A 24,997-nucleotide genomic window follows, 5' to 3' on the forward strand; every position below is an offset into this window, starting at 1 on the left:
AAGTATTCCCGGTAATGAGCCCTACAGCGTGGCAAGAAGTGCACTGGATTGGCCATAATGGACTCTAAAATGAGATTATGTAGGAACCAGCAGGCTGGATTACTGGCTGGTCTGTCCGCATAGATGTTAGAGCCTCCTGTACCCCCTCCTCACCTCTTCAGGCTCCCTTCCCGGGGCCCCTTCCCACCTATTGTCCCACTCAGGGCCTCCACAAATTCAAATATGCATTCTTTCTCTGACCCCAACATTCAGATAGTGTAGGGTCAATGATAACCTGGACAAGAAGCTACAAGTGTACAAGTGTGGTAGTAAGAGAGGTCATGGACAACTGTTTGTTTTTTTTTCTTACTTTGTATTTTCAGTATAACAGTATTCATTATTTTTGCACCACACCCAGTGCTTCATGCAATCCATGCCCTCTCTAATACCCACCACCTGGTCCCCCCAAACCTCCCACACCGTCCCTTCAAAATCCTCAGACAACTGGTTTTTTGTTTTAGCACTGAGCAGTCCTGAGACTGTCCAGAAGACTACCTCAGGTGTTCTCTAGCACACTCACCCCATTTTGAGTCCCAGTCTGAGGTGGAGTTGCCCTCCGTCCAGAGCCCTGTTTTAAGTGTGGGAATCTGTGCTGTCATGGGCCCCCCCCCCAAAAAAAAAGCAACCCATGGAGTTCCATGATAAGCCCCCAAACATCTGTATCCTGGTACACAGTCTAGAACTCACCTCTGGTTCATAAGTTGCACGTGTTCTGGGGAAGAGCTACCATGGCTCCACTAAGGCCGTGAATATTGAAGGTGGCAAACCGCCATCCTAGCCATAGTAAAGGCCGTATCTTATATATTGTCATCAAGTGTGGATTGAAGTCAGGCACCAAAATCACCTTCCCCCAAAGGGGATGCCATGCCTGACAGCCTGCAGGTATTGCTTGCATACTCAAGGAACAGAGCCATGCCTTTTTGGTATAAGGCATCGGTACGCTGTGCCAGATTCCAGTCTGCCTCAAAGTGGTGGTGCCTGGATCAGACTGAGGAAGGAGGGGAGCGGGACAGGGTCCTGAGAAGGGGATGATTAGACATAAACTTCTGTTCCTCCAGCAAGGTTTCTCTTCCACCTTTTCATTTCATCAAAGGTGTCTTATACTGGAAGGTGGTTGCTGCCTTGTCAACATTACTACAACTAACAGATAAGTGATGCTTTGGTTCTGCAAAAAAGATCCTCAGTCTAGCAGCATGAAGAAACACCCAGGGATGGGAAGCACTTCCAGTAGGAAAGTCAATGTCAAGTTTAAAGTGACTTAAAGGACAGATTCATCAGCAGCATCTAGGGTATTCTTTGACACTACCCCAACCAGCCCAAGAACAACACCCCATCCCCTGAAAACACTCCCATTCGAGTTCATCCACCTGTGGGATCCTCTGATCACTGACTTCTAAGTAATGATTAAGCTAACACAATAACAGTAAAGAAACAACAGTGTCTTAATCATTATTTTCTGAAAACTATACCTGTCTTTGATTCTCCTCTGATATAGAAGACTTACTGTAAAGGGTGTAAAACATTCAGTGAGGGGAGAGGTGTGAGCTACTGTATATTTTCAGGAAGGCTAAGCCATGGGACAGGAGAGAGAGCCCATCAGAGGGAGAATGGGCTTTTGGGGCTTTCGGGGGCACATGATACCTATTTCCCAAGAGGTCCAGGAGATTGGTCACCTTTTAGAAGATGAAGGAAGCAATCAGTAACGGCTGAACTGATTTGCCCAAAACCATTGCTCCCAAGACAGTACACAGAACAGACAACATGTTACTAGAGAAATATTTACTCTGTGGGCACACCACCAGGTTATGGCTTCTTCCCCTTTATGCCTGGTTACTGTCCCCTTCCAGTATCGTCATTTGCACTTTTGACCTTTGGCTCCCATGTGAGCACACCTTGCCTTGTAGGCCGTCTGAGTGCACCTTGCCTTTTAGGCGGCCTTGGGGGCCATCTGTTGCCTATGGAGTCACGTTTGACAGATGTAGGAGTCTGATGGGTTATATTAGAGGCTAATGGCCTCAAAATTCTTTGTTCCTCCTTGCCCGCAGTCGAGGTGGCAGGGAAAGGATGATCGGGGATGGGGGCTGAATTTGCTGTTCCTGCTTTCTGTCCACAGAGAGATGTCAAGCTTCCATTAAACTCTTTTGATTTAAAGTGCTGTATGGATTCAAGGACCCTAGGGGGAAGGCCCCAAGTCACCCTCTTATTAAGCCTTTTAATATGGTCTTCCAGCGTCTGTGCTGCCGTAGGTGTAACAAGGGGAAGCTCCTGGAAGTTATTCAGGGAGTCTTCCTCAACCTGTGATGGTGGCAAACTTCCCTGTTTTATTTCATTCTGGGATTTATTAGAAACAAGTGATGTCTGCTCCACGGAATGCCATGAATTATATGCACAGTCTTCACGGGATTATCAAGTTGTCTCTGTCCTATAGTCTCTACAGACACCATGGAGTTTTTCACGGATGGGCTATGTTCTTGGTCAGAACCATATCCCATATCATTCTCTGGGTTCTGTCCCTGATCCTTCTCCAGGTCATCTTTGCAGGAAATGTCCTCTAGCAGAATTTCTGGGAGCTCCACATACACGCTTTTTGACCTACTCCTTCTGATCAGACTCTTATTAGAGTTCCTCGAGCGTCCACCATGGCGCTGAGACTCAGGTAGCTGTGGAAGAGTCAGTGCTAGAGACTCATAGATCCTGCGGGTTAGGCCCCTCTGGTGTAGGATGAGCCTCTTTTGAAGATGAGACTCTAGTTTTCTCTGAAGCTCTTCATTCAGAGGAAACTGCCCAGGAGTGACAGAGATTACAACTTGGGCCTTGGTGGCCTTGTGGCTCAAACAAGGGTTAGATGCAGAACAGTAGTCCTCCTGGGATCCTTGGACTATAGTGGGTAAACCCCACACACGTTTCTGTAACTTCTGCAACACGTTCCATTCCAGTTGTTGGATTTCTTTTGATGTGAGACGGTTGGATTCATTGTGAGGTCTGTGAAAACACACTCCACAGATGCTGATGTAGGCTAGAGGACCAGATGGGCCTGGGGCTGGACATGAGGGATGGGTAGGGGCTGGGTTTGAGGCAGGAGTTGAGGCGGGTTCTCAGGCATGGATGGAGGAAGTGGATGGGGAAATCCTGGGGATTCCTGCTCTGGGGAGGCATTCGAGATGTTATCTGAGGCATCCGCAGCAGGGAAGGACTCACTATGCAGAGTTTGGAGACCCCAAACTGGATGGGGGTTTGCTGTAAATGGCCCTCCTCCAAGGTGGTAGGATATGGACACTGTTCCCACAACTCCGGAAAGGGGCTGACATCTTGGGAAAGGCTATTTAGGGACACTGTCTCTGTTTGGACGCTACGGTCCACTGAATGGGCATGATGGGGTGGGACAGGAGGTGGAAAGTCAGGGGGCTGGGCTGGGAAATGGTCCATTGGGAATTTGGAATCCAAGGAAGGAAAGGGCTCTGGAGGCACAGAATCACCCGGTGGTGAGGGTGGAAAGAAATCAGCCACAGGGATCACTGGGTTAGGTGAGAAGATGGAGGCAGGTGGTGGGGAAGACTCAGACAGCGAAGCTGGTATTAGCTCTCCTGGAGGGACTGCTGAGAGGTCAGTGGAGAGAGTGAATGATGAAGAAGTCACAGGAGCTGTAGAAGGCAAGGAAGTAGAATCTTCCAGTGCCTGCAGGAACAGCAGCCGATTGATCTCAGCAGATGTGCTGTTACTTAACTCACAGGAGGGGTCTGGACATAACAGTTGACGAAAGTGGATGGTATCATGATGCCAGCCGAGGGGGCTGCAGGAGACAGGAGGTAAAAAACTGCAGCCAGGACCAGAACAAGGGGAGGTGGCCATGCAGACCTGACAAGGGAGGGGCCACCTGAAGCCTGCTATCCCTTCACAATGCCCCACTTTTATGAACTGACAGTGTATTCAGTAGCCTTCACCCCAATATCTGTTCCTATGGCACCCCCACCCCATGGCTATGACAGACTGCAGTGAATCCTGCAATTGCATAAAACCTGCTCTAAGAGGCAATAGGATCAAGGGGGGAAACTGGTCACCTTCTTAAAATCGAGATCAGCTTCCGGGTCTCCTCCACTACCCGTTGGTACCATCTGCCATCTGGGGAAACAGGAGACTGAGTTATATAGTGAAAGTAGAAACATAGGTATTAATCCAGGAGTCCCCTTATAGGACAGCCTTGGGATGTTGGACTCTGAAAGCCCCAACAATCAATAGATGAGGGCAAATGGCCAGTGATATGAAGCTGGTTAGTAATCTAGCTTCCTGTATAAAGTACTTTCATGTAAATTATCCATGTGATGATCAGACCACCTCTGTGAAGCAGAGAGGTCAGGGAAGACTCCTGAAGGTCCATGATGTCAGAGAGCTTTCACAAAGTCAGGAGACAGAAGTTCTGACTCTTGTCATCTCACACGGCCACCTAGTGGGAAGCACTTGTCCAGATCCATCAGTGCTCAATAATGGTCAGAGCAGGGATCTGAGAAGGGTTTTGCACTCTGGCTACATTTCCATGAGCCTCTCCTCTGAGGGAATGTATCTAGCAGCTCGCATCCTCAGAGTTCATGGACCGGGCCCTCATGGAGAGGACAGCAAGCATCAGCCTTGGAGAGAGCTCAGGTGGAATAGGCAGAACCTTACCTTCCAGTGTCCCTCCTTTCCTCCTCCTCTTGGCTCTGTCCTGATGCTAGAAGAAAAATGAAAAGAATGAGGGGGGTTGGGACCCATGTCTTACTCTTCTCTCAGAAATGGAAACATCGTTTATGCAAGAATTCTAGGACTTTAGTAGAACTTTGTGTTCCTTGCTTTTTTCAGTTTTAAAGGTGATAAAATGTTGTCAATATTTACTCTTTGGAAAATCCAGGGGATGACTCTGTCTAGGAGGTCCACAATCAGAAGTCCTTTGTTCAATGAGGACATAGAAAAGGAAGCCCAACAGTCACACCTGTGCTGCCTCAGGTAGGACCCTGTAAACTAGGTCATAGCTCCGACCTCACTGTCTTCTCAGAGGTTTAGCAGTGTTCTGATCATCTCAGCATGAAGGAAGGCTTGATCAAGTGATGCTGGACTTGGGAATGTGACTTGATATGGTCGAGTGCTGGGAAACTTTGTTCTCTTACACAGACCCCATCCTCTCAAAATAACCCAATCCAGGACTACAGAATCCCTGAGTTTGGGATTTTATCCAAGAACCACCACCATACCCAGATAGACTGTAGTTTCCAGTAGAAACCTTAGTTCTTTCTTAACACTTACCCCTGCCAGGCCTCTTTTCCTAGAGGAGTGAATGTCTGTTCTCTTAAGACTTCCCATTTTAGGTGTTTCTCCCACTCTACCAAACTCCTTTTAAAACCTGGGATTAGGGCTCCTGGATGGCTCAGTTGGTTAAGTGTCTGCCTTGGGGTCAGGTCAGGGTTCCAGGGTCTTGGGATCTAGCTCCACATTGCACTCCCTGTTTCTCTCTCCCTCTGCCCCTCTACCCCACTTCTGCTCTCTTCCTTTGTCTTAAATAAAGTCTAAAAAAAAAAAAAGGAATAAAATTTTGGATTAGAAATGAAAACCGTAATAATCTATGTTGAGTTCCTCCCCTCCCCAAGGGTTTCTTACCTTTTGGGTAGTTTTGCTTTTCCAATTTAGAAATGGAATCCCCACCAGGTAGCACAGGAACAGAAGGAGCAATCCCAAACTGCACAGGAAGGTGAAGTTGGGATCAATCTCCAAGCATGTTGAGCCAGAGCTCAGACATGGTTTAGTATCGCTATTCAGAAATGAGAGAACATTCCAGTGTTGGAACTTCATCGTCTGAATCACAAGACAGCCTATATTGTGCACACGCTGAATATATATCGTCCCCAGGCTTACATCACAGAGCACGGTCACAAAGAGTTTCTGAGGGTGAGGGAGGGGACAGTTGAACAAGGTGTGTCCAGAGCCCCTCCCCACCTACTAGCTCAGAATACCCCTCCATCCTCCTGGTCCTTCAGGTCTGCCATCCTATTTTCCTACTCCTTTTCATCACTTATGAAAATTATGAAATTTTCTGTCATTCCTTGTATAATTCATATATTACCTGGGTCCCTCTTCACTGTTTGAGAACTTGGCTTTGGTCTTACCAGGTCTGTGCCTTGAAAGTCTGCAAGGCTACCTGGAGTTTTTGCTTGTACCCTGACATTTACACTCAGGATCACATAGGTCCTCAGATCCAGTTTTCATATACAATGTGTTTTCCTGGGACACCTGGGTGTCTCAGTCGGCTAAGTAATCACCCTCAGCTCAGGCCATGATCTGAGGGTTCTGGGATCAAGCTCCACATCTGGCTCCTTGCTCCATGTGGAGCCTGATTCCCCCACTCCCTCTGCCTGCAGCTCCCCTGATTGTGTGCTCTCTGTCAAATAAATAGAACCTTTAAAAGAAAATGTGTTTGGCTTCCATGTACCCAGATAGAGACCTTAACGTTCTTTCACACTCACTCAGTTCCGTACATGTTGCACAGCACGTTTCAGTTTTTGTTTCATTCGGCCTTTAGTATCTTCCGTCAGAGAGGCTGACTCAATTAAACTCAACAATGCATTATTCAATAATCCCCAAACCAAAGTCAGTGTAAAATGACTGTAAATAATTAAACCTTCAAATGGTCTTGGGGGTAACTGTGCAGCACTCGTATTCCTAAAGTTAGTGAAGCTAAACTGCATAAAAGGTTTGGGGACAAGCTAACACACACACACACACATACACACACACACCCTTTGACAAAACAATCCGTTTTCTTATTTATAAACTTAGGTTATTACTTATCTACTATATTACTATCCTACTACTTAGGATTAGTAAGAAGATTAGAGAAAATGCTTATAAAATGCCAAGCACAATCTCTGGCAACTAAGAGACAGTATCAGAGAAAGATCTGTTATTGTTGCCACTGCTGTGGCTCCAAATTAAAGGTCCCAGCTCAGATTTGGGAAGTAAGACAATCAAATATATGATCACTACTTAGGAAAAGCAGAACTAAGGAAAATCATTTTCCAGGGTTCTAGAGTGAGGGAGAAGTGCATAAAGAATAGAGATTTGAGTTGGGAAACAAAAGTGCTGATTTCATGCTTCCTTCCCACCACTTTCTGTATTAAGCAACCACGGTCAAGTCACTAAACTGGCCTCAACTATTACAAATGTAAAGTGGGGATAATAGTCCTTATTTTTCTATCTTCTTGGATTCCTCATGTGATATGTTAATAAAATATTATACAAAAAGAGTGGCACTAGTAGCTGTGACTTTTTTGTTGTTGTATACCTATAAAGAAATATCACACAATTAAGGCAAGATATTTAAACTTCAATTGCTTGCATAATTATTGTGTCAAGAGAGAAAAGTTGTTCACATTACTCCACAAACAGAAGAGGCATCTCACCACATTTTTAAAAAGCATAAAATGTTAATGATATGTCTAATAATGTGTTATGTCAAGGTTTAGAATTCATGACTAAGAAGATAAGACAGATGTCTATAAATGTACATATTTAGCAATAATAATAGCAGAATTAACAAATGCCAATACTGTCAATGAGAATACTGACACTAGCACAATATGATAGAAGGTTATGAACACCATCTTCCAAATACCCAAGCTGCAAGTTCCATGGGAACAGATTTCCCAGGTCACATAAGATATATTGAGTTTTATTATTTTAAGGACGCTATGATTTAACAATCATTTTTAGCCTGAGTCAGTCAGCACAATTTCTAAGCTGTGACCAAAGAATAATGTAGGTCCCCTGACAACCTTCCTCATTAATAATAACCATCTTCCCTCTTCCAGCTGAAAATGTCAAAGGACTCGACTGATAAAATTTTCCATACAGTCTGAGCATCACAGTACTTCAGTGAATATTGCTTCAAAAGAAGACTCCTACCCAGGAAGTCTTCAAGCCACCTTTGACTCCTCTGTCCCTTCAAGCCCTCACATTCAATGTTATTACATTTCCTGGATATTTCCTTAAGATATCTCTTAAATTTGTTCCTTTACTTCCATTTTCACTGCCACAATTATAGTCCACAGCATGACCTTTTGTCAACACTCTCAACTCCAGTTTTTTCTCCCTTCAATCCAGCCTATAAATCCCTGCCCATTTACCTCCCTAAAACACTGCTTACATCCTGCCACATGCTTTCTCAGGAGCCTATACTCAAGTCCATCCTTTGATCCCAGGGAGGAGCTTTCAAAAAGCACTGATGCCCAAATCCTACCTAAAGAGGTTCTGATTTAATTTATCTGGGATGGAGCCCAAATATTAATTTTTCTTTAAAGGTTCCTTGGGTGTTTCTAGGGTGTTTCTAATGTGCAGCCAGGTTTGGGAACCACTTCAATGCATCTCTATTGCCTATTAAGTCAAACTAAGACTCCCAGAGCAGACGCTGCAGGTGCTCTCCTGAGATTCCCTCCCATTCCTTTGACCTTTCTATGCACCATCCCATGGCTTCGGTGTGATTTGTTCCTAATGCCCATCAATACATGCTACTCTTCTGATGACTGCCCTTGTGTGACTAGTGCTATTGCATCCTTGTTCCTGCAGAGAAAACAGAAGGGGCCTGGGGATTTATATCCCCTGGGGCAGCTCTAAGTCAATGCCTAAGAAATGTAGGAGTACGACTGCCTAGCTCCCTTGGCTGGATCTGGGCATATTCTGTAGTGTAATTTACACTTCAGAGCTCCCTAGCAGACCAGTCTAAGACAAACACTTTACCTAAATAAACACACACACACACACACACACACACACACACACACACAAACACACACTGTGTGTGTGTTTAGATTTTTCCCCTTGCTTTTTTCCCCTTCCCTTTACTCCCTTTCTTGTTTCATCTGGTAGCACCTTCCTTAAGAAATCACTTGCATACAAAACCTCATCACAAGGTCTGCTTATGAAGAAGCCAACCTGTCTGACATCTCGCTAAAAACAATTCATAACTTGGTCCCACCATGTTTTCTGCAATTATCCATCATGTACTAGATGTGCTAGTTTTCTCATCAATTATACTTACTCCTTAAGCTATTTCCCAAGTGACCTCTGCGACTATCATAACTTCCTAACTTCCAAAAACAAACTCTATCACTCCCATGCCATGCATAGCCCAAAGCCCTATCCATGAAAAGTGCTCAATAAATATGGTTTGAACAGGTGCTGCCTCCTCCATGAAACTTGTTTCAACAATTCTAGCACATATAACCCTAGATGTATTCTCCAAATTCTATATTTAATGTCATCCACATTCATTTGTTGAGTTATTCAACAAATATTTATGTGATTACTATGTCCCAAGACCTGTGCTCACCATGGGGAATGAAACAGTAAGTATGGGGGCACGTGGGTGGCTCAGTGGGTTAAAGCTTCTGCCTTAGCTTGGGTCATGATCTCAGGGTCCTGGAATCAAGCCCCCTATCGGGTGTCTGCTCAGCAGGGAGCCTCCTTCCACCCCCATCCCCCAAGCCTGCCTCTCTGCCTACTTTTGATCTTGGTCTAATTAATTAATTAATTAATTTAAAGAAAAAAAGACACAGTAAGTATGGATTTTATTTTTGTTCCCATGGAGTTTAGAATCAAGTTAAGGATACATATATTAAGCAAATAATCACACTAATAAATGTTGATTTATAGCCATGAACATCTAAGGTGAGATAAATGGTGCTGTGAGAAAACACAAAAAGTAATAAATGTCCTCAACTAGGACTTCTCTGAGTAAATAATGAAGCAGTGATAACCTAAAATTATTGTCCTTCTCTATTTTAGAGATTCTTGGTCCCACCCCCTGAAATTGCATACAAATTTTGTGTGACTATGTATTATTCTTTTAATAGATTTTTAAGAGGTCCATAACCACAAATGTTGCACAATGGCAATCCTATAGAAAACATGCCACATTTATCAACTGCCTTCTACGTGTACCCTATCTGGAGATCACTATTCATAGAAATGTTAATATTTTCTTTTGTACTTGATATTATTTAGTAAAATGTTAGACATATGCTCATCACTTAACAAATATTGTTATCCTCCCCCTGCTCTTAGCCTGAGTGTTTGCACAGAACTCAGATTCTCAAAAAACAAATAAGCAAAATGTCTTTATTTTCTTTATTAAATTAAGGGCCCATTTTGAGCAGTTGTGGGCGGGGTGAAATTGATTATCTTGGTTTTGTTTGGGTACCAGGAAAACAAGAGCAACAAAACAGGATTTGCGTGTTAAAACCTTCCGGGATGCCTGGGTGGCTCAGTCTGTTAAGCGGCTGCCTTCAGCTCAGGTCGCGGGATCGGGTCCCACATCGGGCTTCTTGCTCCACAGGGAGCCTGCTTCTCCCTCTGCCTCTACCTGCCACTCTGCCTGCCTGTACTCTCTCTATCTCCCTGACAAATAAATAAATAAAATCTTAAAAAAAAAAAACCTGCTTGTACCAGGCTAGTGCCAAACAACTGTCTCTACATAGGCTTCAGTGTTTGCTACTTCAGGGATTTAACACATTCAACCTGGGAACTCCCTGCTGTTTTTCCCATCCTCAAACCTTAGCTACCCTAAATGTATGTTTGTTACCTAAAAGGTAAAAGCAAAAATCATTCATTTCATGCAGGAAAAAAAAAAAAAAAAAGGAAGCTGATTTCTTAATCAAGTATACTGATCAAATTCAAAGAAAAATAGAATGAAAATTAAAATTTAATTCCAAATGCCACTGGAAAAATATCTGTGACTACATACACATTGAAAATAATGTTATAGCATTAAGGAGGGCAAATGATCTGATGAGCACTGGGTATTATACACAACTAAGGAATCATTGAACACATCAAAAACTAATGATGTACTATATGTTGGCTAATTGAATTTAATAATAATAAAAAAGGAATAAGGGCATTTGGGTGGCTCAGTCGTTAGGCATCTGCCTTCAGCTCAGGTCATGATCCCAGGGTCCTGTAACTGAGCCCCACATCATGCTCCCTTCTTGGCAGGAAGCCTGCTTCTCCCTCTCCCACTCCCCCTGCATGTGTTCTCACTCCCACTGTCTCTCTCTCTCTGTCAAATAAATAAATAATCTTTAAAAAAAAAAAGAAATATTATGTATGTACAGACAAAAAGTTAATATACAATTATATAATAGAAACAACAAATACTTTTCATTTGTATACTTCAAAATGCATTTAAACATGTTATAGATGGAAAAATGTATATAGGGTGCCTGGGTGGCTCAGTGGGTTAAAGCTTCTACCATAGGCTCAAGTCATGATCCCAGGGTCCTAGGACCTTAGGGAGCCTGCTTCCTTTCCTCTCTCTCTACCTGCCTCTCGATCTACTTGTGATCTGTCTGTCAAATAAATAAGTAAATAAACCTTAAAAAAGAAAGAAAGAAAGAAAAATGTATATATAAACCACAATGCCTAACTTACATCAATAAACGCAATAACATAAAAAAGAAAATAAGGAAAATTATACCATATTCCAATATATTGCTAAGGTGTTGTTAAAAATGTAAAAATTTCAACAACTTGTACTTGAATTTCAGGTCCAGCAGCCCTGAGATAATGGTGCAAAATGTGCAAAACACAGAAACACAGCAAAATATTAAGGGAATAATTAAACTAAATAATCAAAAGACAAACAGGCATCAAAGTTCTAAAGAGGAAAAAGACTACTTTAATACCACATTCTCATCTCATGTTTCTCTTAAACTTGAAGCTCAGAGTCTCAAAGATTGGCTATTACTAGAACATCCTGAACAGATGACACCATATGCACACATCAATATTTTAACAGACTGCCGTTCTTGAACGGTCCAGGGACCAAACACCTAATTTTAAAATTTTATTTCCTTCTCTCACAGGTTGACAACCCCTATGCCCCTGCACTCCTGTTCACTTCCATCCTAGGTATGCTGTTAATAAAGGGAGAAGACATCAGATACAAACAATATTGGCACTTAATAACAACTCAGGTATAAAGTCTGATCAAGTAGCTGAAATCCACAGTTCATTCTGAAAGCAAGATTTGATGTATGGTTTCTTATTTATGGGTTTTCCTCTCTTGTTAACATATATAATTAAATGCATGATAAGTAGTTAAATATTAGAAATCAAGTCTCAAAAACTACTTTAAGAAGGAAGGATGAGGTAGCAAATTACTCTCCATCCAGGGAATGATGACAGAGTATGAAAGAGTATAAGGCCATCTAATTTTGTCATCTCTTGCATCTACTTTTTAGGGCCTTTGAGCCTCTATCTGTTTCCTAACATGTCCTCCCAGGACTGTCACACTCCCATGGACAGAGTCAGCAATTCTCCATGTTAATTCTATCCTCTCTTCTGCTGCTTCGATGCAAGTAAAGGAAAAACAATTTTACTACACATAAGGGCAGCTTTAATTTAACTCCCATTTTTAAGTAATTTATTCTTAAACATTAATATTTAAGTTATTAATGACAAATTATCTGCTACAAATGTCATGAGTGATGAAAATGAACCAATATATTGATATCCCAAAGTAGACATTCGCTGGCCTCAATTAAAAACTTGCCTATTCTAACCATGAGGTATTTTGCATAATATCACAGACCTGAAAGAAATACTAAGTAACCATTTAGTCCTGTACTTTGCAACTCCTCTGTCTGGAGCTCTCACATACACTAAAAGACTATTACAGTTTTTCTTTCCTTCCTTACTGAGAGTTCTAGCTGGGAGGGGGGTGGGGGGGGATGAAGGTAGAAAGGAGATAAGCTGATGAGTATGATGGAGGAGGTTTCACATTCATATGTGTGTTGGATATATAATGTGATCATGGAGCAGTGCTATGGATGAAACGATATCTAGAGGCTAAGAAATTGGCAGCTTCACTGTGCCCAAAGAAGGTTCACTGGGCTGTCACTGACCAGTAAAGATTCACTAAAAGCAGTGGAATAGGCCCTAAATGTTTTTAGTTCACTTCATTGTCAGCCCAAGTGCACTACTGTTCAAATAAGATTCATACTTGGGTTGCTTTCACTATACAAATAAAACAAACCAAGAATTTCTCTATAACAATGGATTTTTAATTGGCATATTAAATCCCTCCCCCCACCACCTCCAAGCCAAGGCACCCCTCCAATGACTTTGATTAATCCTTTTGTAGAATTATGAACTTTGGAGAGCTTTTTAAAGGAGAAAGGGATTGAACGCCAGGTGGGATTTAGCCAAAGCTGTCACAGCTTTTGGTTGTTACCCCTCATAATCCATCTTGCTGAATCAAAAAGCAAACTGTGAACAAAGAGCTTGGGCAGTTTGTTTGAAGATACACTCCTGTCTTTCTAGGAGGGATTAAGTCATGGCTACAGTTTGTTTGGAAAATTATCCACATGAAAATTATTAAATTCATGTGGCATCTCTTTGAGCCAAAATGTTTTATAACTTTTCATCTCTATATCACAGTGATAATAATGCTGTAGTTTTTATACTGAAACACAGACCCTCTCCTCAGTCTTTCAGAATATTGCTTAATATTTTGCATTTACCACAAGAATACACAAGATGTTGACTTTTAGACTTTTAAATAATAAGGATCCAGGCTCTTCCTTTAAAGAGGAATCACAGCCATACCAGATGTGGAGAGAAGAGGATTATTTTAGCATTTATTCCCAACACTGGGCTTCCTAAAAGCCTCACTGGTGCCGTGCTGAAACAGGAGAAACAGATTAGATAGTTAAGACCTTGGGCAAAAAGGGAAGAATAAAGCCAACCCTGTGATATATTTCAAAAGTAAAGTGTTTTCCCTCAGAATGGGAATTTTCTTCATGGTAAATGGATCCAAATCTTAGAATATGCTATAATCTTAATTATCTAAACAATAAGCCTCCTGTGTATCACCAAATACTCCATTTTTGACACTCAAGGTATTTTCGTTATTCAAATAATCCTTGAATTGAGATGGAGGCAGGGAGATTATTCAACAATTAATGGTTGCTATGTATCAGGCACCAGGGCAGGTCTTAGAGAAACAGGATTAATAAACTGCTGGCCCTTTCTTCTTGAGCTCATAGTCCAGTAAAGGAAGCAAACATGTAAACAAACATTATGATAAAAACCACAAAAGAAGGGTAACCATTGTGTTTAATAAGCAGAACTCCACAGAATATGGGGGGTGGTGGGGGGAAGCCCTTCATCTTTTCCCCTCACAGCCTCTTTGTAACCAATCTACAGACTCATTTTTCTCTTGCCCTTTGAAGGAAAAGTTGGGCAAAGAAAGGTCCCATGATTTCCTTAAACACTCTTCTGTAGTGCCAAGAATAACCCAACTAGGTAATTAAAATGCCCAGTCCAGGTTATTATTGATTAATAAACACCAACTTCATTTAAAATTCAAAGTTCCCTCTGCCAAATTGCTAGTACTTTCAGGCTGGAAGAGTGGAGAACGATATGGCCTTCTTTTTCTCCATTTCCCCACCTTCCACTTTTCTACCCATTCCATACCCAGCTGCACATACAAATTTGCCTCTGCTCTCATCAGGGATGCAGTCAGAGAAGAGGAGAAGGAAGCATCTGAAAATGACTTGACTACTACTATTAGAATCTGAACAAAATAGATTCTCTCAGAAGTTGCTTTTATTTATTTATTTATTCCACAAATATTAACCGAACACCAATTACATTCTAGGTACTGTTCGAAACACTGGGGACACCTAGTGAGAAAAACAAAGTCTTTGAGTTTACGGACGTAATAGCCTAGTGGGGGTATAAGCAGACATAGACATGCTATAAGTTGACAAGTGCTATGGAAAAAAAAATTAAACAGGATTAAGGAAATAGGGAGCATTAAGAGGTAGATGCTATTTTACTTAGGACAGTCAGGAAAGCTGTTTATGATAAGTCAATATCTGAGAAGAAACACAGTAAGGAAAAAAAAAAAAAAAAGCTGAAGGATTTAAGCTAAGCAAATGTCAGAGTAAAGCGGATTCCAGCCTGAGATACTAATAATTGCAAAGGCCCTGAGGTAAGCAAATGCTATAAGAATGTTATAAGAACAGCAAGATGTAGCATAGTTAGAATAGCAATGAATAGAATAGCATAGCTAGAACAGAATGAGAGAAGGAAAGAATATTGGGGATGAGGCCACAAATGTAGAGGAAGTTAGAACATATGAAAGGAACTCAGGTCACTGGGCTTTTTTCTGCATCAAAAAGAGAAGCTTTTGGAAGTTTTGAGCAGAGATGTAAAATGATACATGTTTTGTAAAAATCATCCTGGCTTCAAGGTAGAGAAGAGAATGTAAAGTAAGCATCGAAGTAGGGAGACAACTGGGAGGCTACTATAAGAATTCAGAGCAGAGATGATGATGGCTTAAACCATTATGATAGAGGAGAAGGAAATAGAATTGGGCAGATTCTGGATATACTGTAAAGGATTTAATGATGGGCCAATTATGAGGTATAAAAGTGAGACAGAAATCAAAGCTGACTCTAAACTTTTGACCTGAGGAACCTGAAAAAGGATGTAGCTATTCACTGAGATAAGGGAAAAAAAAATGTGAGAAGATAAGGTTTGATTAAGAAGAAACAAAGAGGGACACCTAGCCAGCTCAGTCTGCTAAGCATCTGCCTCTGCTCAGGTCATGATTCGGGGGTCCTAGGATCAAGTCCTGCATTGGGCTCCTTGCTCAATGGGGAGCCTGCTTCTCCCTCTGTCTGCCATTCCCCCTGATATGCTCTATCCCTCTCTCTGACAAATAACAAAAATCTCAAAAGAAAAAATATATATATACCAGATGTTATGTAACAAAAACAAGGGTTTTATTTTGTATATGTTAAGTTTAAGCTTCCTTTTTGATATCTAATGTAAATATAGAAGTAACCTTTCAATACTCAACACTGGAGTGCAGAGAAGTCTAGCCTGATCAGCACAATGCATCGTATTTAAAGATATAAACAGGGGGGCATCTGATCAGCACAATGCATCGTATTTAAAGATATAAACAGGGGGGCATCTGATCAGCACAATGCATCGTATTTAAAGATATAAACAGGGGGGCGTCTGGGTGGCTCAGTGGGTTAAAGCCTCTGCCTTCGGCTCAGGTCATGATTCCAGGGTCTTGGGATCGAGCCCCGAATCGGGCTTTCTGATCTACATGGAGTCTGCTTCCTCTCTCTCTCTCTCTCTCTCTCTGCCTGCCTTACTGCCTACTTGTGATCTCAGTCTGTCAAATAAATAGTTTCCGGGGCACCTGGGTGGCTCAATGGGTTAAGCCTCTGCCTTCAGCTCAGGTCATGATCTCAGGGTCCTGGGATCAAGCCCTACATGGGGCTCTCTGCTCCTCGGGGAGTCTGCCTCTCCCTCTCTCTCTCGGCCTACCTCTCTGCTTGTGATCTCTCTCTCTGTCAAATAAATAAATGAAATCTTAAAAAAAAAAAAAGACAGTTTCATATCAAATAATTCATTTCCCTCATTTGAAGTGTAACTATGATTACCTCCTGAGATGTCAAATTAAGATTTTGCTTCTCCTGACAATGATAACACAGTAGTATAAATACCTACAAATATGAAATTAGAGTTTTAACTGCATTTGACATTTTTCAAAAGGATATATGTAGATTAAACTATCAAATAAAACTCAATCATATATGCTTTCATGTTGCATGATTACTGCCCTTGGAACAACCCAAGTCAGAGACAGGAAAAATTAATATTGGTCTACCAAATATCACTAGTGTTTCCTATTTTAAGAATAATAGGAGCCTTGTTAAATGTCAATTACCCTGTAATTAAAATAATAATAATAATGGCAGACAGATTTCTCACTATTGGAGAAGGGGATTACAGATATGGAAGGGAAAAAACTAAAATTAACCCTGAAGTTTGGGTTTGACTGGAAGTGGAGATATTAGTGTAAACTCATAGTTTTTAATGTATATAGATATAGGATAAATATAGATGTATATTATATGTGTGAGTGTGTGTGTGTGTGTGTGTATACACCGAGAAGGCATGGGGGTAATAATACTCCAGTAACAATGAACACACTTAGCACTCTTAGCACCCATATATTGGCTTCTAAATACTGTACTCCAGCAAACAGAACCAGGATATCTTAGAGAAATGGCTGATTCTAGGACTGGTGCTGGGAAAATACCAGATGGTCTTGACATATGGTGCTAAATAAGAAATTAAAAAAAATGTTCAAAGAATGATAGAGATATGTCAAAAGTACCCAGAAGTTAATCTTAGGGGTTTCCACTATCTAATCCTGTGACAATAGGAACATCAAAATAAATATTGATAATAACAGACTATAATCCTCTAAATAAGATAGAAAACCATGAGCCCATATGAATAGAAATGAATAAAGAATGAAAAGTTTGATGAATAAAAAGACATATACATAGCTTCAAAGAACCCACCACAAAATAGTAATCACAAAGAAAAAAGTATAAAAGCCTGGCACACAACACCTTAATCAGTGATTAAACTGAGCATTATCAGTAGTAGGATTGATATTGATAAATATTGATAAGTTGATAGGACAAAATAAGAAATCAGCCTTACTTGTGTGCTACTCCTACCAAAGGCTTAAAGTCTAAAACTAAATATATGGGAACATCAAACAAATCCAAACTGAAAGATATGCTATAAAATTAATAGTTTCTAATATTAAGAATTTATGGCCATCAAGCATCAGCTGAGGAACTCTCCCAAACTAAAAGAGACTATTTTTCATTACAAAATTTTTAATATTTTTTTACCATGTGCATTACTTCCTATTCAAAAGTTTATCCATTAAAAATTTTAAGCAAACAAATACAATTTGAAAACTAAAGAGTTTGACCCAGAAATTACATTTCTAGGTATATACTCTAGAGAATAACTTGAAAACATTCACATGGAAGCATATACAAAGGTGTTCATGGGAGCATTGTTTATAATAATGAAAAATAGGAAACAAATGTGCAGCAATACAAAAAAATAAACTGTTGAGTATCCATTTAAAGAAATACTATGCAGCAGTTAAAAGGAATGAGGTAAATCTACACGCACTATTATATGTAGATTGACACGATATCTGTTGAATTAAAAAAAAAATGCTCAGGAGCAATGTCCATAATATGATACCTTTTTAAGTGAAATAAACAACTATTCATATTTTAGGTCTATGCATAGCACAGAATTTATACCAGCCTGATGACAGTGATAGTGCTTAACTCCTAGGATTGGGTGATCTGTAGGAGTCTTTATGCTTATGGATACTGTTTTAATTTTTTTTTTATTTTTTTAAATACTGTTTTAATTTTTTAATTTAGATAATTTAATCACACATTACTTACATTTTTAAAAATAATTAAAAGAAATAATTTAAAATAAAACTGACCTAAAGTAGCTTGCATTCTATTTTGGGAATATATTTAAAAATGATAAGTCTAGTGCTTCTCTTCTGTCAAGCATACTTTTCCATCCAATTCACTTGATCTTTCAAATACTATATTCTCACTTCGTGTTATCTCATGGAGCAATCAACCCAATGCCATTCTGATCATAGAGGTGGGTCCACAACCTTGTCTGGCCCATCAATACCTCTATCCCTATGACCACATTTTTGGTTCAGGAATTAGCAAATATTCATATCATTATTAATTTTTTTTAATTTAAGATACTTTGGGTTAGATTTCTACCCACTTGTATCCAAGTATTTCTGGCAAATATAGAGAGACATACATTTAAACAAATATAGTCAACAGAATAAAACAAGTAAAAGAGAAACAATAAAAAAAAAGACAGACACTATATGAAGTGGCATATTATTTAAGATAGACTATTATATGTTAAAGATACGTATGATGAACCATAAATTTACCACAAAAAAACAGAGCTAATAAGACCGAATAATAAATGATAAACAAAATATTCAATACAAATAAGGAATGAAATATATGAAAGAGTTACAAATGACACAAAGAACAAAGAACAAATGAATAGCAAAAAAAAAAAAAAAGATTCAAACCCAACTAAATCAATAATCACATTATACATAAACAGCCTATATTAGTTTTCTATTGCTGCCATAACAAATTACCACAAACTTAGTGTCTTGAAACAATACAAATTCTCTTACAGTTATGAACAACAGAAGTCTGGTACAAGTCTCATCAGGCTAAAACCGAGATCTGCAAGATGTATTCCTTCCTGGAGACTCTCTGAAACTGTTTCCTTGCTAATTTAAGTTGTTTAAACAATTAAGACTCCTACAATTGCAGGAAAAAAAAAAGACTATTTATTTTCTATCAGCTTAGGGCTGTTATTGCTTCTAATAATTACCTGAAAGCTTTAGCTCATGGTTGCCTTCCCCCATTTCCAAAGCCGGCAATAGAGGATCAAAGACTCTCAAATTTTGAATTTCTCTTGCCTCTCCTCCTGTCTTCAAATCAACCTGATTTCTGCTGGGAAAAGTTCTCAGATATTACGGACTCACACTGGACCCACATGGCATTCCAAGATATACCCATTTTAAGACAGCTGATAAACAATCTTAATTCCATCTGAAAACTTAATTACCTTATATCATATAAGGTAACATATTCATAGGTTCCAGGGATTAGGACATGATCATCTCTTGGGGGCCACTATTCCACCTACCACCAGTTTAAACATTCACTAAAAGACAGAAACTTGGGGTGCCTGGGGCTCAGTCAGTTGGGTGTCCAACTCTTAATTTCAGATAGGGTCATGGTCTCAGGACTGCAGGATCAAACCCTGCATCAGGCTCTGCACTGGGCTGGGAGCCTGCTTAAGATTCTCTCTCTCCCTCTCCCTCTGCCCCTTCTTCCACCTCTCTTTAAAAAAAAAAAAAAAAAAAAATCAAAACTAACACACTTCAAATATTAAGAAACACTCTAAATTTGTTTAAAAAAAAAAACAAAAAGATAAATGATCCTAATCAAAACAAAGCTGGGAAGAGAAGAGTGATGCAAAACAGTAGACTAGGACTCCAGGAGGCTTTGAAAAGTTCTCCCATATACCAGAGAATCTAGAAGCCACAGACATGTACACGATAGGACAATGTAGTGAAAAGACCTGAGAGAACACTACTCTTTCACCAGTAGCTAATCTTTAGGCTCAGCAAAAACAAGAAGGGAGTGCTCCAGCACACAGCCAATCTGCAAAGATCTAGAGTCTTTTCTTTCCTCTTTTTTTCTTTTCTCCCCAGTCATTTAAGAAAATCTCTGACAAACCACTACCTGAGCATTAAGCTAAAAAACAGACTTCACCCACACACAACAAAGAATAGTCTGAAAACTGACATACTTAATAACAAGGTTTCAAAATATATAAAGAAAGAAACACCACTTCAAGGAGAAATAGATAAATCCACAATTACAGTCAAAGATTTCAATAGCCTTCTCTAAGTAAGTGACTGAAAAGACAAACAAAAAATCAGTTTGGACATAGAATACTTGAACACACTGTCAATCAATTTGACATAATTAACGTTCATACAATACTCCACACAAGAGAAAAATGTACAAGATTAACCAAGACAAAACACGTTCTGTATTGAGACATAAATAAATCACACACACACACACACACACACACACACACACACACATTACCAAATAAATTTAAACTCTTCAAATTGGAAAAAGTATGTACTTCTACCACAGGGAATTTTTTTAAATCAGTATCAGAAAAATCTGTGAAAAATCCACCAAATATTTGGAAATTAAATAAAAACTTCTAAATAACCCATGGACCAAAGAATAAATCAAAAGGGAAATTAAAAATACTTTGAACAGAATGAAAACAAAACATAACACACTGAAATTTCCAAGATGTACTTAAAGCAGTATTAAGAGAAAAATTCATAGCACTAGATGTCTTTATAAGAGAAGTCTCAAACCAGTGACCTTCGGTTCTATCTTAAGCAACTACAAAAAAGAAGTGCAAATTAAACCCAAAGTAGGTTAAAAAAAAAAAAAAAAAGAAAGAAAGAAAGAAAGAAATAATAAAAGCCAGAGAAGAAATCCACGAAATAGAAAACACATAACAAAAAAAGTGGAGAAAAATCAACTAAACCAAAAGCTAGTTCTCTGAAAATATTTTTTAAAATTTAATAAAGCTCCAGCCAATATAGCTGGAGAAAGAAGTTGCAAAACTGGAAAGGGAGAAAACTAGGATGAACCCTGTGGTGTTAGATTATAACTAGAAGTATTGGTGTGAACTCACAACTTTCAACACATGTAGAGATGAGAAAAATAAATTAGTATTTAAATGTGTGAAAGTGTGTGTGTCTGCATATATATACATATTCCTTAACTCTATTTATTGAGACAGTCAACAAACAGCAACATCCTAATAATAATGAACACATCTAGCAAACTGACGTTGGCTTCTGAATACCATTTTCCATTAAAGAAATCAAGAACTGAAGGATTATGCAAGGAAAAGTATACAATCAGCTTGAAACATCTTTTGTGTCAGAAAGTAAAAAATGCTTGAGATAAATCAAAAGAATACAACAGTCAGACTGAGGTAATCAGCTAGAACTGACAATTTGGGCACCAAAATAAGTGAACAGTAGCAGACTGAATTGAATCAACTAGAAACCAATAGTCTGTATTGATATAAGTAGCACAGAAATTAATTAATTGATTGATGTGGAATGAGACACTTTGTTTTGGAATGGGGTATTTAATGGGGTATTTAAGGAGAGTTTGACTCAGGAGAATGTGAACATCTATTACTAATATAACTAAAATTAATTACCAAAATATAGCTCATGACCTGAAGGATCTTATAATCTCTTTGGGGAACGTACTATACTGTGAGAGTTCTAGGATTTCTCTGCGCAACATATTTTTCCAGCTTCTCCACGAAGTAACTGCCTAGCTACAATAGAGAAGAATGTAAAGTGGCTCTTGTGTTTCTTGCTTGGATTTTCAGGTGCTACTGAAACTGGAACTGTATGGGGAAGGGAAGGTTAGAGATAAAGGAAGACAACAGGTTCAGTCTGTAAGATCTGATAAAGGAGGTTCAGCAAGCATTTGGTTTCACTGGCTTGACACTCAGAGGACAGTCTACTGCTGAATCAGCTAACCACATGAGGACACAACTCATCTAAGGAAGCAGGAGAAAGAAAAAAGCATTTGGCCTAGGGCAGAATCCAGGGTTACTCGGACATAGGAAAAGCTTGACGCTGTTTGGAACAGGAGGGTTTACAAATAAGTACAATTATGACCGAACATGGCAAGCCAAAATAGTAAAATTTCAGAAGTTAGAAACTAACAAAATGTCAACAAAAAGCAGTTGAATATTCTACCACTTACAAGAATGTTATCATAAAAACGTTTTGAAAGTTTATAATGACTTAAAAATGCTTATGATAGTGTTTTTCAGTTAAAATATATATTATTTAAGCAGTATTAAAAGTAGACATAGTGGGGCACCTGGATGGCTCAGTGGGTTAACGCTTCTGCCTTCCCCTTGGGTCATGATCCCAGGGTCCTGGGACGGAGCCCCACATCCAGCTCTCTGCTTGGCAGGGAGCCTGCTTCCATTCCTGTCTCTCTCTGCCTGCTCTCTGACTGCTTGTGATCTCTGTCAAATAAATATATTAATTTTTTTTAAAGTAGACATAATAAAATCTCAAAGAAGATGCACCAGAAAGTTAACAGTAATTGTTTTGAAGGTGGGAATCTACGAGGTTTATTTTAGCTTCACCTATCTTTCAAATTCACATTTAATACTTTCTAATAGTAGAATTAGTCACAATTGGGATTCTCTTCCACCTCTTACAATGATAATCATGGTGACACTTCCTAACACAGAACCAGGACACAAAGTGGCATGAATGCATCAATGCCCGCAATGTAAGGCAATTACCTGAGTGTTTCTAATCAAAGACACGTAGTCCCGCCTGCTGGAGAGGTGCGCGTCCTGCTATCCTGATTCAGGCAAAGCGTGACAAAGGGCTCTCTGCCTCTAGCCTGTCCATAATGCCTCGATGACCTATACCTGAGGTTCCCACAAACCATTCCTACTGAACTCACCGCTAGGTCCCCGTGGTTGAAGCTCTTGTTGGCTTGTTTGAAAACTGGCGAACTGCGAACATCCTTCCAGTTCCGGGTTCTGCCGCGAATCAGAAATGATGACTGTTAATTGAGTGTCTGAACTCACATCTTGACGTCTCACTGTCCCGACCAGTGCAGGCACCTGCAAGGCACTAGGCTCTCCGGGGGCCGGAAGTCCACGAGGTCACCACAGGCGCCCCAAACCCTTCAGTAACATCAACCCTTAACACGACTCTAAATGTTTCACTTCATTCCACGTCCCAGGGCCACCCCTGTCAGATATTATTATCTCTGCAAATAATAGATGAGATCTGAGCCAGGCTTCTTGTACAAGGGAAGGCAGCTGGTACAAGGTGAAGTCTTAACAGGGGTCCATATGGCCGCTCTATTCATTACTAGGATCACCTCAGGAAGTTCCATCCAGTGACCTCCGCAAAGGGCGCTTGCGTGGCTCGCTGAGGCACGTTCTCGGAGACCGTTAGGCATTGAGCGGCCTCTAGAGCCAACAGCCAGGATGGAAAAGGCCAACTGTGGGAAGGGTCCTTCTGGGCAGAAGGGTAGGTCGTTCGGACACCCAGAAGTTCTCCGTCAAAATCTGACTTTGGGGCAAATCAAAACTCGATTTTCAGAAGTGATGGAGACAGGATCCAGAAGACTGAGGTGAAATGCTTAACAGTCAGACGGTACAGCACCGCCGCCATGAAAAAGCCAAACAACACAGCCTCCTCAAACCCGCACCTAGATGGGCTGACTCTGGACATGGTCCGTCCCCGCGAATGCGTTGCCCTGAACGTTATCCCGCGCTTGGCACGGTTTGCCCTGGATATAGTCACCACCCCAAGTGTGGCTCGACCTCCACATTGCCCTGAGCCTACCTGGACGTGTTCCGCCCCTGAGCGTGGCTCACCCTGGGGTAATACCGCCTCTGGGTGTGGCTTTCCCGAGACGAAGCCCGCCCCTGGATGCAGTCCCCTTCAGGACGCGAACCGCCGCAGGGTGTGGCATATGTAGCCTGTACGTAGCCACACCCCCGGGTGCGACTTGCCCTGTGCGTGGCTCCGCCCCCAGCGCAGGCTGGTCTGAACCTCTCCTTAGAAATCCCTTCTGTTACTGGCTCTTCTGTCTGGGAGTTTCTGAACTCTGCTGGCGTGCCAGACTGTATTGAGGTAAATATGTTCTCAGTTTTTGAGAAAAGTAGACGATAAAGCCAAATATTCAAGCAGTGAAAAAAAGTGCTGTAAGTTGGGAAGCAAGGACAGATCCCCGCGGAAAACCTTTCAGTATAATAGGAAGGAAAGAGAAAAGAAGGATAGATGTTCACGTGTTGATATTGTTACTCTTTTGAAGTCTTTTGATGATGAAAAGTTCTGGTGACCTTTTATTCCCCTGCCGTGGTTCTGCACATCCGCTCAACGAATGAGGTGACGAGAAATTCTAGAAAAGTGAAATCATTTTGAACGCTTAGGTAAGAGAATTGACTAAAGAACAATCATATGAGGTTGGCCAGGACAGGGAGCTTTGTTTCCTTCACTGGTGTGCCCCTAATGCTTCGAAGAATGCCTAGGGCACATTAAACACTGAAGGAACTAATGGGTTGTTTTCACGGATTGTTGAAGCTAATACTATTCAACATTTATGGTGGCATCAACACAATTACTTGTGTTGATTTTATCCTACATGAATCACCCCTTTATTAGAATACAGGTCTAAAAAAGACACAACTGCCTTTTGCCTGGCATGACAGATGAAAGGCGAATGAAAAGCTGTCAAAAGTAGAGCTCTTAGATGGAGAGGAGCAGGGAGCTGGGGGAATTGGAGGGGGAGACAAACCATGAGACACTGTGGACTCTGAGGAACTAACAGAGGGTTTTGGAGGGGAA

At 40.5% G+C, this 24,997-nt stretch overlaps 1 protein-coding gene across 2 annotated transcripts; it reads right to left on the reverse strand.

Annotated features, from left to right (window-relative positions):
• Positions 1 to 461: 461 nt before the first annotated feature.
• Positions 462 to 24,547, reverse strand: LOC123389268 (spermatogenesis-associated protein 31D3-like). Of its 2 annotated transcripts, XR_006603848.1 has the most exons (6): positions 23,993 to 24,547; positions 23,097 to 23,175; positions 5,665 to 5,815; positions 4,699 to 4,744; positions 4,098 to 4,158; positions 463 to 3,829 (listed from the first exon to the last, which is right to left on the reverse strand). XR_006603848.1 is itself a non-coding variant. In XM_045070399.1 (4 exons), the coding sequence occupies exons 1-4, from the start codon at positions 5,854 to 5,856 to the stop codon at positions 3,010 to 3,012; spliced, it is 1,119 nt and encodes a 372-aa protein (XP_044926334.1). In that variant the 5' UTR covers positions 5,857 to 6,347; the 3' UTR covers positions 462 to 3,009. The 2 variants fall into 2 exon arrangements, 1 of the variants encoding a protein (XP_044926334.1); XM_045070399.1 differs by lacking the exons at positions 23,097 to 23,175; positions 23,993 to 24,547 and having other exon boundaries at positions 462 to 3,829; positions 5,665 to 6,347.
• Between the last annotated feature and the right edge of the window lie 450 nt (positions 24,548 to 24,997).

The sequence above is a fragment of the Mustela putorius genome, unplaced genomic scaffold, assembly GCF_011764305.1.
Source record: "Mustela putorius furo isolate JIRA1106 unplaced genomic scaffold, ASM1176430v1.1 tig00003964_pilon_pilon_pilon, whole genome shotgun sequence".
In the NCBI taxonomy this organism is placed as follows: domain Eukaryota; kingdom Metazoa; phylum Chordata; class Mammalia; order Carnivora; family Mustelidae; genus Mustela; species Mustela putorius.